General features: G+C 37.3%; 1 protein-coding gene across 3 annotated transcripts in view; it reads left to right on the forward strand.

Moving 5' to 3' along the window:
• Positions 1 to 14,917, forward strand: part of LOC127652770 (C-Jun-amino-terminal kinase-interacting protein 4-like) — a 47,362-nt gene that overhangs the window by 13,932 nt on the left and 18,513 nt on the right. For all 3 annotated transcript variants that reach the window (XM_052139140.1, XM_052139142.1, XM_052139143.1), the window contains exons 6-14: positions 1,167 to 1,247; positions 3,133 to 3,292; positions 4,724 to 4,817; positions 6,565 to 6,686; positions 8,225 to 8,236; positions 11,172 to 11,229; positions 11,495 to 11,647; positions 11,875 to 11,929; positions 13,601 to 13,731. In XM_052139140.1, coding sequence (XP_051995100.1) covers positions 1,167 to 1,247; positions 3,133 to 3,292; positions 4,724 to 4,817; positions 6,565 to 6,686; positions 8,225 to 8,236; positions 11,172 to 11,229; positions 11,495 to 11,647; positions 11,875 to 11,929; positions 13,601 to 13,731 — 866 coding nt within the window. The remainder of the gene's footprint in view (positions 1 to 1,166; positions 1,248 to 3,132; positions 3,293 to 4,723; positions 4,818 to 6,564; positions 6,687 to 8,224; positions 8,237 to 11,171; positions 11,230 to 11,494; positions 11,648 to 11,874; positions 11,930 to 13,600; positions 13,732 to 14,917) is intronic.

Consider the following 14,917-nt stretch of genomic DNA (forward strand, 5'->3'; position numbering starts at 1 on the left):
GAGAGCGAGAGAGACGGAACGTGTGTGATCAACTCTTGCCACACCCAAGCAGAGATGCTGTCAGCTTTCTGAAGATCAGCTTTCTCAGTGGAAAAATAGTGGTTCAGGCGGTGTTATTTCTCCCTATTTTGCGGTATTTGGTGGGGTGTCAAGGGTTGGGATATATTAGGCAGCAAGTATTGTCAGTTCTTGGATTTCATGTGTTGGAAGCAGGAAAAATGGGCAAGCGTAAGGATCTGAGCCACTTTGATAAGGGCTAGATGACAATATATGGGAAATAATTGTTAGATCATCCATCCTGACGACTGAATGCTGAATCATCCTGTCTAATTGACAATGGCAGGAATGTTATATCCAGTGTCCCACTAGACCTCTCTCCATCAGAAAATATCCAAATATTAGCGTTTTGTCTGATATCCTAATCCACTCCACATCAACAGCTTGTTATGTTAACTCTTCTAGCAGCCCAAGAGCTAGACATGCGGATCAGGGGGATATAGAGACGAAGTACCGCTAATGAAAAAACTGAGCAGAGTTTATTAAATAATATCATGTCCATCTGTATCCGTGCTCAGTCTGACATTCAATCAAAAAGAGCGATCTTTCCTTTAACATCACAGTCATTTCTCTTTATGTGAATTGGTTTGTGGTTCCAATATCCACATTCACCTCCATTCAGTAGATGCTCTTTAAGTAGTCATTTAATCACAATGTAAAGGGATAGTTCACCCAAAAATTTACATTCCGCCACGTACTCACCCCTATGTCATTACACTCTCAAATGACTTCTGTGGAACACAAATGAGATGATAGGCAGAATGTAAGGGATTGAATGTTACCATTCAATGAATGTGAATGGTGACTGTGGCTGCCATTCTGCCTAACAACTCCTTTTGTGTTCCACGAAAGAAAGAAAGCCATACTGGTTTGGAACATCCTAAAGGGTGAGTAAACGACAACAGAATCTTCATTTTCGGATGAACAGTTCCTTAAGAACGCCGTGTGGATCTATGTATGTTGCATAAACTGTATTTCTGAGCCCAGCAATGCTGGATCCCAGCTCACAGCACAAACACACAAACACACAAACACATGTGAGCGCTGTTGTGTTTTATGTTGTGCCAACAAATAAAATATGCCGCATCCCAATTTTCTTGTCCAAGCAGTTGGAGGCGGAGGACACTCCAAAGGAAAGGGAGGGTAAGGATGTTCTGGAAGCTTGGGATTCGCTGGCAAACGACTGCAAGGTAGCCGGGCTCTGTGTCGGCAGACAGTGTGTAGTCCAAATCACTGTTGTGCTCTAATATTCAAAAATTCACTAAGCATTGTTCAGAGTCTGAAGTAGCTGAATGCAACTACAAACATAGAAGTAACAGATTTATAATAACTAGAATAATAATATGTAATAATAGAATGTTATCATTTAATCAATTATATACAAACACAAAATCTAGTCATGCAATATTAAGATTTTGCTGGATATATCTGTAGTTGCATACAGCTAGTTAATATAGTTTTCACCGCATGCCATTTCAGTTCCACACTGTCTTTGATTTTCTTCATTGCTCTTTTATAGTTTATTTTGATTTAGGTTTAGGTTTGATCAAAATTGTAGCTGATAGCGTCACTTATCTTAAGTTTTAACTCATTTAGAATACTAATAACATAGTTGTTTATTGTTACCCAGTGTTGGGGAACGTTATGTTTCAGTTATGTGTTACATTATTGCATTACTTCTAATAAAAGTTACTATGTTGCAGTGTTTTTTCAAAGAAAGTAATGTGTAAATAACTTTTTTGCTTTTGCAAGGGATAGTTCACCCAAAAATGAAAATCCTCTAATAATTTACTCCCTCATGCCATCCCTTCTGTGAATGACTTTCTGCAGAACACAAAGATTTTAAGAAGAATATTTCCGCTCTGTGGGTCCTCACAATGCAAGTGAATGCTGGCCAGAAATTTGAAGCTCAGAAATGCACAGAAAGGCAGCATAAAATTAATCCATAAGACTCCAGTGGTTGAATCCATGTCTTCAGAAGTGATATGATAGGAGTGAGTGAGAAACGGATCAATATTTTTGTATTTTTTTTTTTTTACTATAAATTCTCGCATTGGCAAAAACAAAAGAAGCAGAATGTGGAAGTAAAAGTGCAAATTTAAAGTAGTAAAACACTTCAATGTTGATCTGTTTCTCACCCACACCTATCATATCACTTCTGAAGACATGGATTAAACCACTGGAGTCTTATGGATTACTTTTATGCTGCATTTATGTGCTTTTTGGAGTTTCAAAGTTCTGGCCATCATTCTCTTGCATTGTGAGGACCTACAGAGCTGAGATATTCTTCTGAAGTAAATGATGAGAGACTTTTCATTTTTGGGAGAACTATCCCTTTAAAATTGTCGATTGAATATGTTACTTGTTACTTTCAAAAAGTAATGAATATGTAACACATTACTTGTTACATGTTACTCAACATTTGGTTTTAACACATTTGTTTTCTCTAAATCACTGCATTCATTGCAGTTTTGTGTTTCCTGCATTCACAGTGATGTTTTTAACATTTTTGCCATTCATTTTAAATGAAATTTGCTTTGTTGTTTGGGGTTTCTTGCATAAATAAAAACTATGTGTATCTATGTGTTCATCTGTTTGTTTTGTGATGTTCGACCCTCTGGTTATTTGTGTGCCATGTAAACGTTTTTCTTCCAGTTGCATCAGTGAGCTGTCAAATCCTCTTTTATGTTGCTGTTTTGTTTCTCAGTCTCTCTCTCTTTTTTCTTTTTCTTTTTAGTTTTAGCCTGAACAGGCACAGGATTCTGTCTGGTTATTATTTGCCACTAAATTCACAACCCTGACCTGTTTCATATAAGCTTGACGTCTACTCAAATTTCGGCAATTATGAAGATTATAGATTTCATTGTTTCTGTTCTGAGTGTACGTGTGTTTGTGTATCGGGTGTCTTTGTGTACAGCTTGTCTAGTGCTCATTGGTTTGGTTTGTCAAATGTGCTGGGCCGAAGTTAGTAAAATAATCCTTTATGTTTTGATGTATGCTTTCTCTCTCCTGTCCCTGAACTGAATATGTGATTTGAGATGTGATCTCTGACAACTGCGCATTGGATGATTTCAGGATGAGCTGTCTGACCTCAGCCAAGGGGGCTCAAAGTCTATCACGCCAATGTCCACCACGGCCTCAGATCTGGCCCTGGACTCCCACAGAGAGGATGGAGATGGATTCTGGAAGAACACAGAGGTTCAGGCTGTTCCCGGTACCAGGAGCATATCTGCGGGTTAGTCCCTAATTTCCTATTCAAGAAATAGCTAAAACCATCTATTCCTTGAGCACCACACCACAACCATAAAGGCACTTCCAGTCTCACTTCATATAAAGTGTATTTAACTACTAGTTACTGCCATTTTAATACATGAAATACAACCTAATTATTGTGTAACTACAAGTTGCTTGGAACAATTCTCACAAGATTCACATTTGCTGCTACTGAGGTTGAGGTACGGGTAGGTTTAGGGTTAGGGTTTAGGGTAAGGTTTGGGGTAGGGTTAGGTTTAGGGGTAAATGTAATCTTGTAACTACAGATGTAATTAAATGCAGGTACATTAAATGCAACAACACTGTAAAGGGATTGATGGAAAGGAGGAGGCGAGAACCTTCTATTTGAATAAAAAACGTAAACAAAAGACAAACACACAAACATGTCGGACAGCAGCCTGTAAATCTCTCTCTGTCCCACTGCAGTCTCTAGTCGGCCTTTATCCCTCTCTGAGGCTTGATTAGCCTGATTAGAGGCCAGGTAAGTAGCATCACGACACGGCCCCGCCCTCTGCCCTGTCACATTCCTCCTTCATTCTCTCAGGCCGGGGAGCCCTGGTGGACGGAACGCCCCGCCAAGTTTTTGGTGGACGGTAGGGGTCTCCCCCGCCCCTGGCAGCGGTAATCGCTCCAGGCCGTTGATTGTGAGCCCTCCTCCTCTCGCGGTCAGCGGCCGTTCCTACGCTACCAGGCGGATGGCCGCGGCTGCTCCATTGGTGTGGATGGTAGTAGCGAGGACCCTACTACGTCGCATCCCTCCTTCCCGGATTTCGCCACCAGTGTAAAGGGGTTAATGGAAAGGAGGAGGCGAGAACCAGCTTGAGAATATAAATAATATTTTAATAAAAAACGTAAACAAAAGACAAACACTCAAACGTGTCGGACAGCTGCAGGTAAATCTCTCTCTCTGTCCCACTGCGGTCTCCAGTCGGCCTTTATCCCTCTCTGAGGCTTGATTAGCCTGATTAGGGGCCGGGTGAGTAGCATCACGACCTGGCCTCGCCCTCCGCCCTGTCACAAACACATATGTACATAATAAGTACATCGGATCAAATGCTTAAGTACAAAGTAGTTAAAGACACCTAATATAAAAGTGGGGCCACACTTCTTATTTAAAAATAATAATAAAATGATTAAATGTATTTTAGTGTATGTGTTTTTGTGCAATTCTGCAGAAACTTTTGACTTTTTTGTTTGACAAATTGCTTATTTTATTCCCCATTATAAAGTTGCTTTGGACAAAAGCATCTGTTAAATGACTTAAGGCAAAAGTATGACCTTTTGTACTGTGCATCTTAAATGTGATTTGTCACCAGAGCATTTTCAGATGTTATGTGTACATAATATGGCAGCAAACAGATGGATAAATAATTGTCGATTGTGATTTATTAAGGTCTGGCTGATAATGACGAGAAGTCAGACGTTCAGGCGATTATTGAGTCCACACCAGAGCTGGACATGGATCTCAGTGGATGCAAAGGAGCAAGGTAACCAATCAGGGCAATTGAATGAAATGAAAATCAAGTGAGCTGCCTAGCTAGACAGTATTTTTAGGCACAAAGGGGTGTTTAAACATTCCATTTGAACTTTAAAATGCACCAACATTAAAAAAAATTAAAAAGTAATAATCTGCAATAGTTACCTTTAACCTCCTGAGACCCGAGTGTGACTGTTGTGTGCACTGTCCATTTCCATTTTTGATTCGTAACTATTAGCATCTAATAAACGTGCCAAAGAAAAACAATTCGGTGTCAAAATTGATGTCCACATATGTGGACAGTGGGACTAAGTTGTGAATTTTAAATAATACCACGTTATAGACAGATTTTAATTTTCATAGAGAGAAGCAAAACGACCCACAGATGTATTAATGTTGAAAGCTATTTAAAATATCTTTTATCAACTTTTGAGGAAATATTGTCCCAAAATCCACATATGTGGACATCATGTTTATCAGAACGTTTGCGCATACACAATTCATGCATTTTTTAAAGTGGCATTTCAAACGAAACTAGAGGTGCTACACTTTACACTCAAAAAGGCTTCAATGAAAAAACTTAAAAGCGGTTTCTTACAAGAGGCACTTTTGTTGGCTCTGCGCCCATAGATGTGCTTCACGGAAATTGACGTTATGTTATTGTGTCTCGTGACTTGGTGCACCAGACGTTTAACCCTTAAATGACAGTCTAGAGTGTTGTGAACAGTATTAAGTCAGTTTAAATTAAATTATGCATTGCGTTTAATGAAGCTTAAATATAATGTCCACATATGTGGATACGGGGTCCCAAGAGTAGTCTTGTTGGTGTAACCGAATGTATTCAGGTTTATTCAGTGATGATAAATACAATTTTCAACGTTAATTTAGAGTGCATCCGGAAAGTATTCACAGCGCTTCACTTTTTCCACATTTTGATATGTTACAGCCTTATTCCAAAATGGATTATATTCATTATTTTCCTCAAAATTCAACAAACAGTACCCCATAATGACAACATGAAAGAAGTTTGTTTGAAATCTTTGCAAATTTACAAAAAATAAAAAACGAAAAAAATCACATGTACATAAATAGTCACAGCCTTTGCCATGACACTCAAAACTGAGCTCAGGTGCATCCTGTTTCCACTGATCATCCTTGAAATGTTTCTACAACTTGATTGGAGTCCACCTGTGGTAAATTCAGTTGATTGGACATGATTTGGAAAGGCACACACCTGTCTATATAAGGTCCCACAGTTAACAGTGCATGTCAGAGCACAAACCAAGCCATGAAGTCCAAGGAATTGTCTGTAGACGTCCGAGACAGGATTGTATCGAGGCACAGATCTGGGGAAGGGTACAGAAAAATGTAGGCAGCATCGAAGGTCCCAATGAGCAATTGTCAACTTGATTTGGTCATATTAAATAATATCTTTTAACTTGAATAAAACCAGTTAATTTAGATATCACCACATAAAGCACATTTTTTTTAATTACCTGACAAAACACTTGTATGATGCATATAAATGCTGTCTAGGTAGGCAGCTCACTAGGTTTCGAAACAGACTCATAGAGACTACACCGTATGAGTTTGCATGGGCTGTCCCAATTGAACTACTTTCAGAAACACTCCTTTCATCATATGACACACATGATTTGACAGAATAATCAATGATCAGTGTTACTCTGTCAGATCAAACAATAAAGACAAGACTAAAATTCTGAGTAATATGTCATGTTGTTTATGATGTATTGAAGCACCCCGTCCCGAGGTATTGAGAACATGGCGTTTGACCGGAACACAGAATCTCTGTTTGAAGAGGTGTCGTCAGCGGGCTCGGGATTGATTGGAGATGTAGACGAGGGAGCAGATCTGTTGGGTATGTGTGTTACACAAATTAAATAAAAAGAAAAACTAAGATTAAAATGGATCGTTTCAAAAAAGCAACGATTAATCGTTAAAACGATCGATGGTTGGTTGACCTCTATTATTCACATATCACATCGTCTTAGAAGGAACCCTCACAGTATGAAATATTCTTAAGGGAAACTGAAATATATGTATATATTTTTAAATCTAGTGTAATTTTTTAATTAATCTGTTATACTGTAAAACCTAATTAGTTGACTGAAAAATATGAGGACACTTGATATTTGAATTAAACTGTCTATATGTCTTTTTGTAGCAGAGTTTGTTTGAATTTTGTATAGTTGTACAAACAGTTTTACAGAATTTACTGCATGTATTAAAAGCACATATTTTAGTCAAACAAGGTCAACGTGACCAAAAATATAGTGAATGTCAATAAGGGCTGAAGTCGATGTTATCGTCAGTGTCGACAATAAAAACATTGTCGACAAAAATGTGTCGTTTGATCTCATTTAACCTAACATGAGATCATTCGAAACTCGAACGATGACTTGCAAGAGCAGCACTGAGGCTGATTGAGAAAAAACATCGCTTACAGCACAAATACACCAAACTTTCCAAACAGCCTACAGATTGCAAAGTATGCAAAAATACAAAATACGTAAATACAGAAGCAGCGTCATCGTGAAATAAAGCAGAGCCGTATCTGGTATATAGTCACTTGTTCATCAGAAGTATGAACAAGTGAGAAGATACACTTATATTCAAAATACACTTATATTTAAGATACATTCTCTTAAAGCAAGTCTAAATATCTAACATGTTACTTCTAAAGTAAATGTATCTTGTTTTAAGGATTTTTAGACATTTTTAAATGGAAAACAAGACAAAAACTCTTGTTCTCAATAGGATTTTTAAGCAGTGAATTTCTTACTGAATTAAACCAAAAATCCATGTTAATTCAGTGAATGTCATTTAGAGGTATTTTTAAAAGATTATTTAGTCCTCTTTATTGTTAGTAAGCACGTTTAATACAACCTTTAAAGTCTGGCACAAGCTGAATAATCGGGTAAGAGTGAATGATTAATCGTTTCAATAATCGACGATTAGTCGAATAATCGCCCGAATAGTCGAATAATCGTTCGAATAATCGTTAGATTAATCGATTTTCTAAATAATTATTATTTGCAGCCCTAATGTCATTAATACATTTGGCATTTAGGTGATTTCATATATAAATATGAAGAAGTTTGTAACCTTCGGGAAAAGGATAGCTTTCACTTATTTCACTTTTACTATATTTTAAGATTGGTTTAATGACTTTGATTTCTTCCTTCATTATATCAGTATATCCTGATGAAGATAAATTTGACCTAACAGATGATATATAAAGAAACAGAACATAAAATGTGTATAATGTGTGATTTTTCTCCCTTAATAAGATGTTCTCTGTATGTTGGCACAGTCCCATTATTCTCTGTTTTGCATGTAAAACTGACCCAGATTTCTCTCTCCCTGCCCCCGCTCTGCTGTTCTTCCTCTAACCAGTGGAGTACTCCGGTGTGTATGACGGCCTTCCTTCATGTTCTCTTCCTGTCTTAATGTTAGAGGTGCAAAATATACTGTTACCATTTTGGTGTCAGACAATATTAGCATTGCATTATTATTAGACTAAATAAGTCTAAATAGGCAGATTTACAAAACAGAATCACAGGGCCTATTTATTTATTTATTGCCAATTCAACATTCAATCAAAAGTCTTTTTCTTTGCCAAGTTTCGAAAACACTGAACAATTATTTATCATTTCTACCATATATTGGCATTTTAAAACCTAATGCATGTGAAACTATAGATTGAAAAGCATGAAAGCTGTTTTATTATTAGAAGTCATATGAAATAACATTTTAAATGAAAAAATCATGTTATTGATTTAATATAAATTTAAAATAAATAATTGTCTGCTATATGGATATTGGCCAAAATACAGTGTATTGTGCATTCCTCCTTAAAGAGATAGTTCACCCAAAAATTCAAATTCAGTCATTGTTTACTCACCCCTGTGTTGTTATAACCCCATATGACTTTCTTTATTTTCTTAACTCAATGGGAGAAATTGTGAAAACTTTTGTGCTCAGTGATGTCATACAATGGCACTTCAAGCTTCATAAGGACACAAAGTATAATTCAGAAGTCTAATCAATTATTCCTTGAGACTCATGATTGTTATGAAATTATAGGATAAGATTTGGTGAGAATCAAAAGGAAATCTAATGTATTATTTCATGAAAATTTTCCCTGACACTTTTATGATACGCATTTATGATAAGGCAGGAGAGCAACAGTTCACGCAGCCCCCTCGCAACATTTAGGCATTGGTCTCATTTTGTTTATGTAAAAACAGGTCCTCCACAGTGATAGTGACAACAGACCACAACACAGCTGCACACAAAACAGAGAACAGATCTTAATAAAAGAGTTTGTAGTCAAACAACTGATGCATTTCTATGCCCAGCATTATTTCTTTGAGAGTTTTTGGACTGGTGCCAGTTCACAGTGGATGGAGTTACCCACGTGATGCCGAAAATAGAAAACAATCGATCGATAGAATATACTGTTGCTCATCACTGCTGGTTAGGACAAAAACTCTGTTTAACATAGAACACATACCTTTTATCGAGTGTCGTTTGCCGCCAGGTTAGGACATGGTGTGACTGAGGCTGCCTGTTGCCTTCTCTATGTTTCTGTTTGATTTCTGAGTACTCCGTTCAAAAAAATAAGGCTGGGCATAGAAATGCATCAATTCTTCGACTACAAATTCTTCAGACATGTTTAGTGAGTTCTGTTCTCAGGTTTGTGTACATCTATGTTGTGTTCTGTTGTTGCTATAGCAGACCTGTTTTGGTCACACATTATATTAGGTGGCCTAAACTACAATGTACTAACATTAAATACATGCAAGTCTATGCATTTACTGTGAAACTACATGTTGTTCTACAAAATTCCCACATTTGCTGTTACTGAGGTTGAGGTATGGGTAGGTTTAGGAGTAAGGGTAGGGTTAGGGTTAGGATTAGGGGTTAGAGTTAGGTTTTGGGTTAAGGATTGGGGTGGGGTTAGGGGTAAAGTTAACAGTGTAACTACAAATGTAATTAAATGCAAATACTTTAAATGTAACTACAATGCAACAACATGTACATAACCATTTGATACAATGTACTTATTAAGTACATTGTAGTTAAGGCCACCTAATATAAAGTGGGTCGCCTGTTTTTAGATAAACAAATGAGTTTTCGCTTGAACACCCCAATGTTGCAAGGGGGCTGCATGAACTTCTAAATGCACAGAGGAGATCAACGGTCAGTGAACATTTTCACTAAATAATAAATTCGATTTCAATTTGTTTCTCACCAAACCTTATCGTATGCTTTCATAACAATCATGAGTCTCATGGAATAATTTATCAGACTTCTGAGATATACTTTTGTGTCCTTTTGATGATTGTAGAGGTGGTCACCATAAACTGCCACAGTATGACATCACAATTTCTCCCTTTGTGTTAAGAAAAAGAAAGAAAGTCATTTGGGGTTATAACAACACATGGGTGAGTAAACAATGATTGAATTTAAATTTTTGGGTGAGTTAATCCTTTAATGTCTCCGTGTCATAAAATCTGTGTAAGCTCATTCTTATATCTACATGAACATATTCATTTTTCACTTTTCCCCCTTTAACTGAAACATGAAAATTGTGGGGTTGGATTTAAAGGGATAGTTCTCCCTAAAATGAAAATTCCGTCATTATTTACTTACTGCCATGTTGTTGCAAACTTGTATGACTTTCTTTATTCCGTGGAACACAAAAGGAGATGTTAGCCTCAGTCACCATTCACTTTCACTGCATGGACTAAAGATGCAATGAATGTGAATGGTGACTGAAGCGAAGTAACATTCTATCTAACATCTGCTTTTGTGTTCCACAGAAGAAAGTTAAACAACATCAGGGTGAGTAAATGATGATAGAATTTTTATTTTGGGTGAACTATTAATTGTTTTGTGTTCTCTTTAGATATAGCAGCGCTTATTTGAATATGCTTATTCTCGCTGATCTCTCTGGGGTTTCTACACTCTTTCCAGCATCTCTTGGTTTTACTGTGACCTGTTAACTTTCACCTCACAGCTGTCCATTCCTGTTTCGCTCTCCATGTGTCTGTTTGTCTGTCTGTCTGTCTGTCTGTCTGTCGAACACATGCAGTGCATGCACTTAAACACCCGAGTCTGTCCGGTAAGACCATTCATTCATACCTGTCCAGCTGTGTCACCTTTACCTGTCTTACCTAAAGATACAGGGTACATACAAATCATCTCATCTCAAACATTTTGAAATGTTTGCGCATTGTGATGGGATGTTTATCATTGATTCATTGCAATGATTCATCATCATTTTGCTTTCGTTTCACAGTAATTCAAATATTTTTTTAAATGTTGCTTTTTTCAGGCATGAGTCGAGAGGTGGAGAACCTCATTCAGGAAAACGTGCAATTGTTAGAGACAAAGTAAGCTTGTTTTTTATAGAACTTAAATTGTGCTTTTGTTGATGCCATGTTGTGGACACATTAAGCTGTGGTGCTCATATGGGCAGTGCAGTTTGGAGTCTGGACTCGACGGATCTCGTTAATCCCGAATCATTTCCTGTCACTTTCTCTGTATAATAAAAAAGTGTCAACAAATTAGAAATAAATAAATATGCTTTTTAAAATATATTTTAGCATTGTAGTTGACAGTGCAACTTTGCATGGTTTTTGGTGTTTTTGTATGAAGAAATGCCCTGAACGTGGTGAAGAACGATCTGATCGCTCGTGTGGATGAGCTCTCGTGTGAGAAGGAGGTTCTTGAGGGAGAACTGGATGCCGTTCTGCAGACAAAAGCCAAACTGGAGGAGAAGAACAAAGAGCTGGAGGACGAACTCAAAAAGTGAGTCATCATTTTGTCCAAACTCTCTCCAAATGACACAAGATGCCAAAGAGGTATAGAATAAATCTATCTTACCATCAGCTTATTTCAAGTCTACAGCAGTTTATGTTTTTGTATGTTTATGTATGTTTTTTTATTAGATGTAGATGCCTAATTGCAATAATGTGTGTGGACAGAGTATAATTGTTCAGAAATTGAGTGACTCATCAGAATGTTCTCTAACGCAGACTGAAAGCAGAATCAGAGATGCCTAAACAGAATAATAATAAAGACGAAGATGAGGTGAGTATTCATATGTAAAAACCACAGTAATGCCCTATAGAAGAATTACACCTCATACAGTGGGAGATATTTAAAGGAACAGTTCTCCTTAAAATGATTATTCTCTCATAATTCACTCACCCTCATGTTGTCTCAAACTCCAGCCATACAACTTGAGTGGTTTAATCTGTCTTCTGAAGCATGTACAGGTCACATCATCATCATGCTTCAAATCACGATCGCGCCATGGAGACTGCTGATTTCAAAATGTATAGTGAAAAAGGAGTTACAGTTGAAGCCAGAATTTTACATACATTTAAACTCATACATTTTCACAATTCTTGACATTTAATTTTTGAAAACATTTTCTGTCTTAGGTCAGTTAGGATCATTACTTTACATTACATGATGTTCTTCAACTTGCAAGCCTCACCCGTTTTGCTCCAAACATATCATTGGTCATTATGGACAACAGTTTTTGTTTAATCAGACCAGAGGACATTTCTCCAAAAAGTAAGATCTTTGTCCCATGTGCACTTGTAATCTGCAGTCTGGCTTTTTATGATGGTTTTGGAGCAGTGGATTCTTTCTTGCTGAGCAGCCTTTCAGGTTATGTTGATATATCTCGTTTTACTGTGGATATAGATACTTGCCTACCTGTTTCCTCCAGCATCTTCACAAGGTCCTTTGCTGTTCTGTCTGGGATTGATTTACACTTTTCGCACCAAACTACATTCATCTCTATGACACAGAATGTGTCTCCTTCCTGAGCAGTATGATGGCTGCGTAGTCCCATGGTGTTTATACTTGTGCACTATTGTTTGTACAGATGAATGTGGTACCTTCAGGCATTTGGAAATTGCTCTCAAGGATGAACCAGACTTTTGGAGGTCCACAATATTTTTTTCTGAAGTCATTTCTTTTGATTTTCCCATGATGTCAAGCAAAGATGCACTGAGTTTGAAGGAAGGCCTTAAAATACATTCACAAGTACACCTCTAATTCAGTACACCTCCTATCAGAAGCTAATTGTCTGAAGGCTTGACATAATTTTCTGGAATTTTCCAAGCTGCTTAAAGGCACAGTTAACTTAATGTAAACTTCTGACCCACTGGAATTGTGATATAGCCAATTAAAGAGAAACAATCTGTCTGTAAACAATTGTTGGAAGAATTACTCGTGTCATGCACAAAGTAGATGTCCAAAACGACTTCAACCTAAGTGTATGAAAACTTCTGACTTCAACTGTACATTTTGGTCTGTTCTCACCCAAAACTGATCATATCTCTTCAGAACACATGGATTAAACCACTTGAGTCGTATGGATTACATTTATGCTACTTTTATGTGCTTTTTGGAGCTGGAACATTTTGTAACCCATTGTCTTTCTTCCATGCTGTGAACACAAAAAGAGATGTTTTGAATAATGTTTATGCTTCTCTTTTCTATACAATGAAATTGGATTGAGACAAGGAAATTTCAAGCTCCTAAAATGACAAAAAAAGTCGTCTATATGACTAAAGCGTGATAATTAAAATATATCTGAAGCCATCTCAGAAATTGGTACATCACAAATGATAAAATTTTGGGATGAACTACTCCTTTAAAATTTTATAAGAAATTCAATAAAAAAAATGTGTTAAAGCCTTAGGTGTGTGTAAGCTTGTGTCCTTTTTGCCATTTTTTCCACAGAGTGATGTGCCCACAGCACAGAGGAGAAGGTTCACACGGGTGGAGATGGCTCGCGTTTTGATGGAGAGAAACCAGTACAAAGAGAGACTGATGGAGCTGCAGGAGGCCGTCAGGTGGACCGAGATGATCAGGTAAACATTCCACCGAATACATTTTGTGTGCCCTTGCAATATTTTGTGTTCTCTCGCAATAAGTTTTGCATTCTCTCAAATAAGTTTTGCATTCTCTCAAATAAGTTTTGCATTCTCTCAAATAAGTTTTGCATTCTCTAAAATAAGTTTTGCGTTCTCTCGCAATAGTTTGTGTTCCCTCATAATAGTTTACCTTCCTTCGCAATAAGTTTTGTCTTCCTTCGCAGTAAGCTTTGGGTGCCCTTGCAATAGTTTGCGTTCCCTCAAAATAGTTTACGTTCCTTTGCAATAAGTTTTGTGTGCCCTCACAATAGTTTGTATTCCCTTGTAATAATTTGTGTTCTCGTAATAGTTTGCTTTCTCTCGCACTAAGTAATGTGTTCCCTTGCAATATTTTGCATTCCCTCGCAACAAGTTTTGCATTCCCTCGCAATAAGCTTTGAGGGTCCTCGCAATAGTTTGCGTTCCCTCGCAATAGTTTGCGTTCCCTCGCAATAGTTTGTGTTCCCTTGCAATAAGTTTTGAGGGTCCTCACAATAGTTTATGCTCTCTCAATAGTTTGTGCTCTCTCAATAGTTTATGCCTCTAATAGTTTGCATGCCTCGCAATAGTTTATGCTTTCCTTTGCAATAGTTTATGCCCTCTCAATAGTTTATGCCTCTCAATAGTTTGCCCTCGCAATAGTTTGCATGCCCTCGCAATAGTTTATGCCTCAATAGTTTATGCTCTCTCAATAGTTTATGCCTCAATAGTTTGCATGCCCTCGCAATAGTTTGCGTCTTTCCCTTTGCAATAGTTTGCGTTCCCTCGCAATAGTTTGCATGCCCTTGCAATAGTTTGCATGCCCTTGCAATAATTTGTGTCTTTCCCTTTGCAATAGTTTGCGCTCCCCTGCAATAGTTTGAGTTCCCTCGCAATAATATGCATTCCCTTGCAATACGTTTTGTGTGACCTTGCAATAGTTTGTGGTTCCTCGCAATAGTTTGCATTCCATCGCAATAGTTTGCATTCCTTCACAAAAAGCTTGATGGTTACTACAGTCTACAATGTTACTATAGTAAAACCATAGTTAAATTATGGTATTTGTAAAGTGAAACCATAATAACCAAAAAATATATATGTAAATATATAAATAAATATATACGTATTATATGTAATAATACGTTTTCCTTCATTCTTACTATTG

This window comes from Xyrauchen texanus, chromosome 12, assembly GCF_025860055.1.
Source record: "Xyrauchen texanus isolate HMW12.3.18 chromosome 12, RBS_HiC_50CHRs, whole genome shotgun sequence".
In the NCBI taxonomy this organism is placed as follows: Eukaryota; Metazoa; Chordata; class Actinopteri; order Cypriniformes; family Catostomidae; genus Xyrauchen; species Xyrauchen texanus.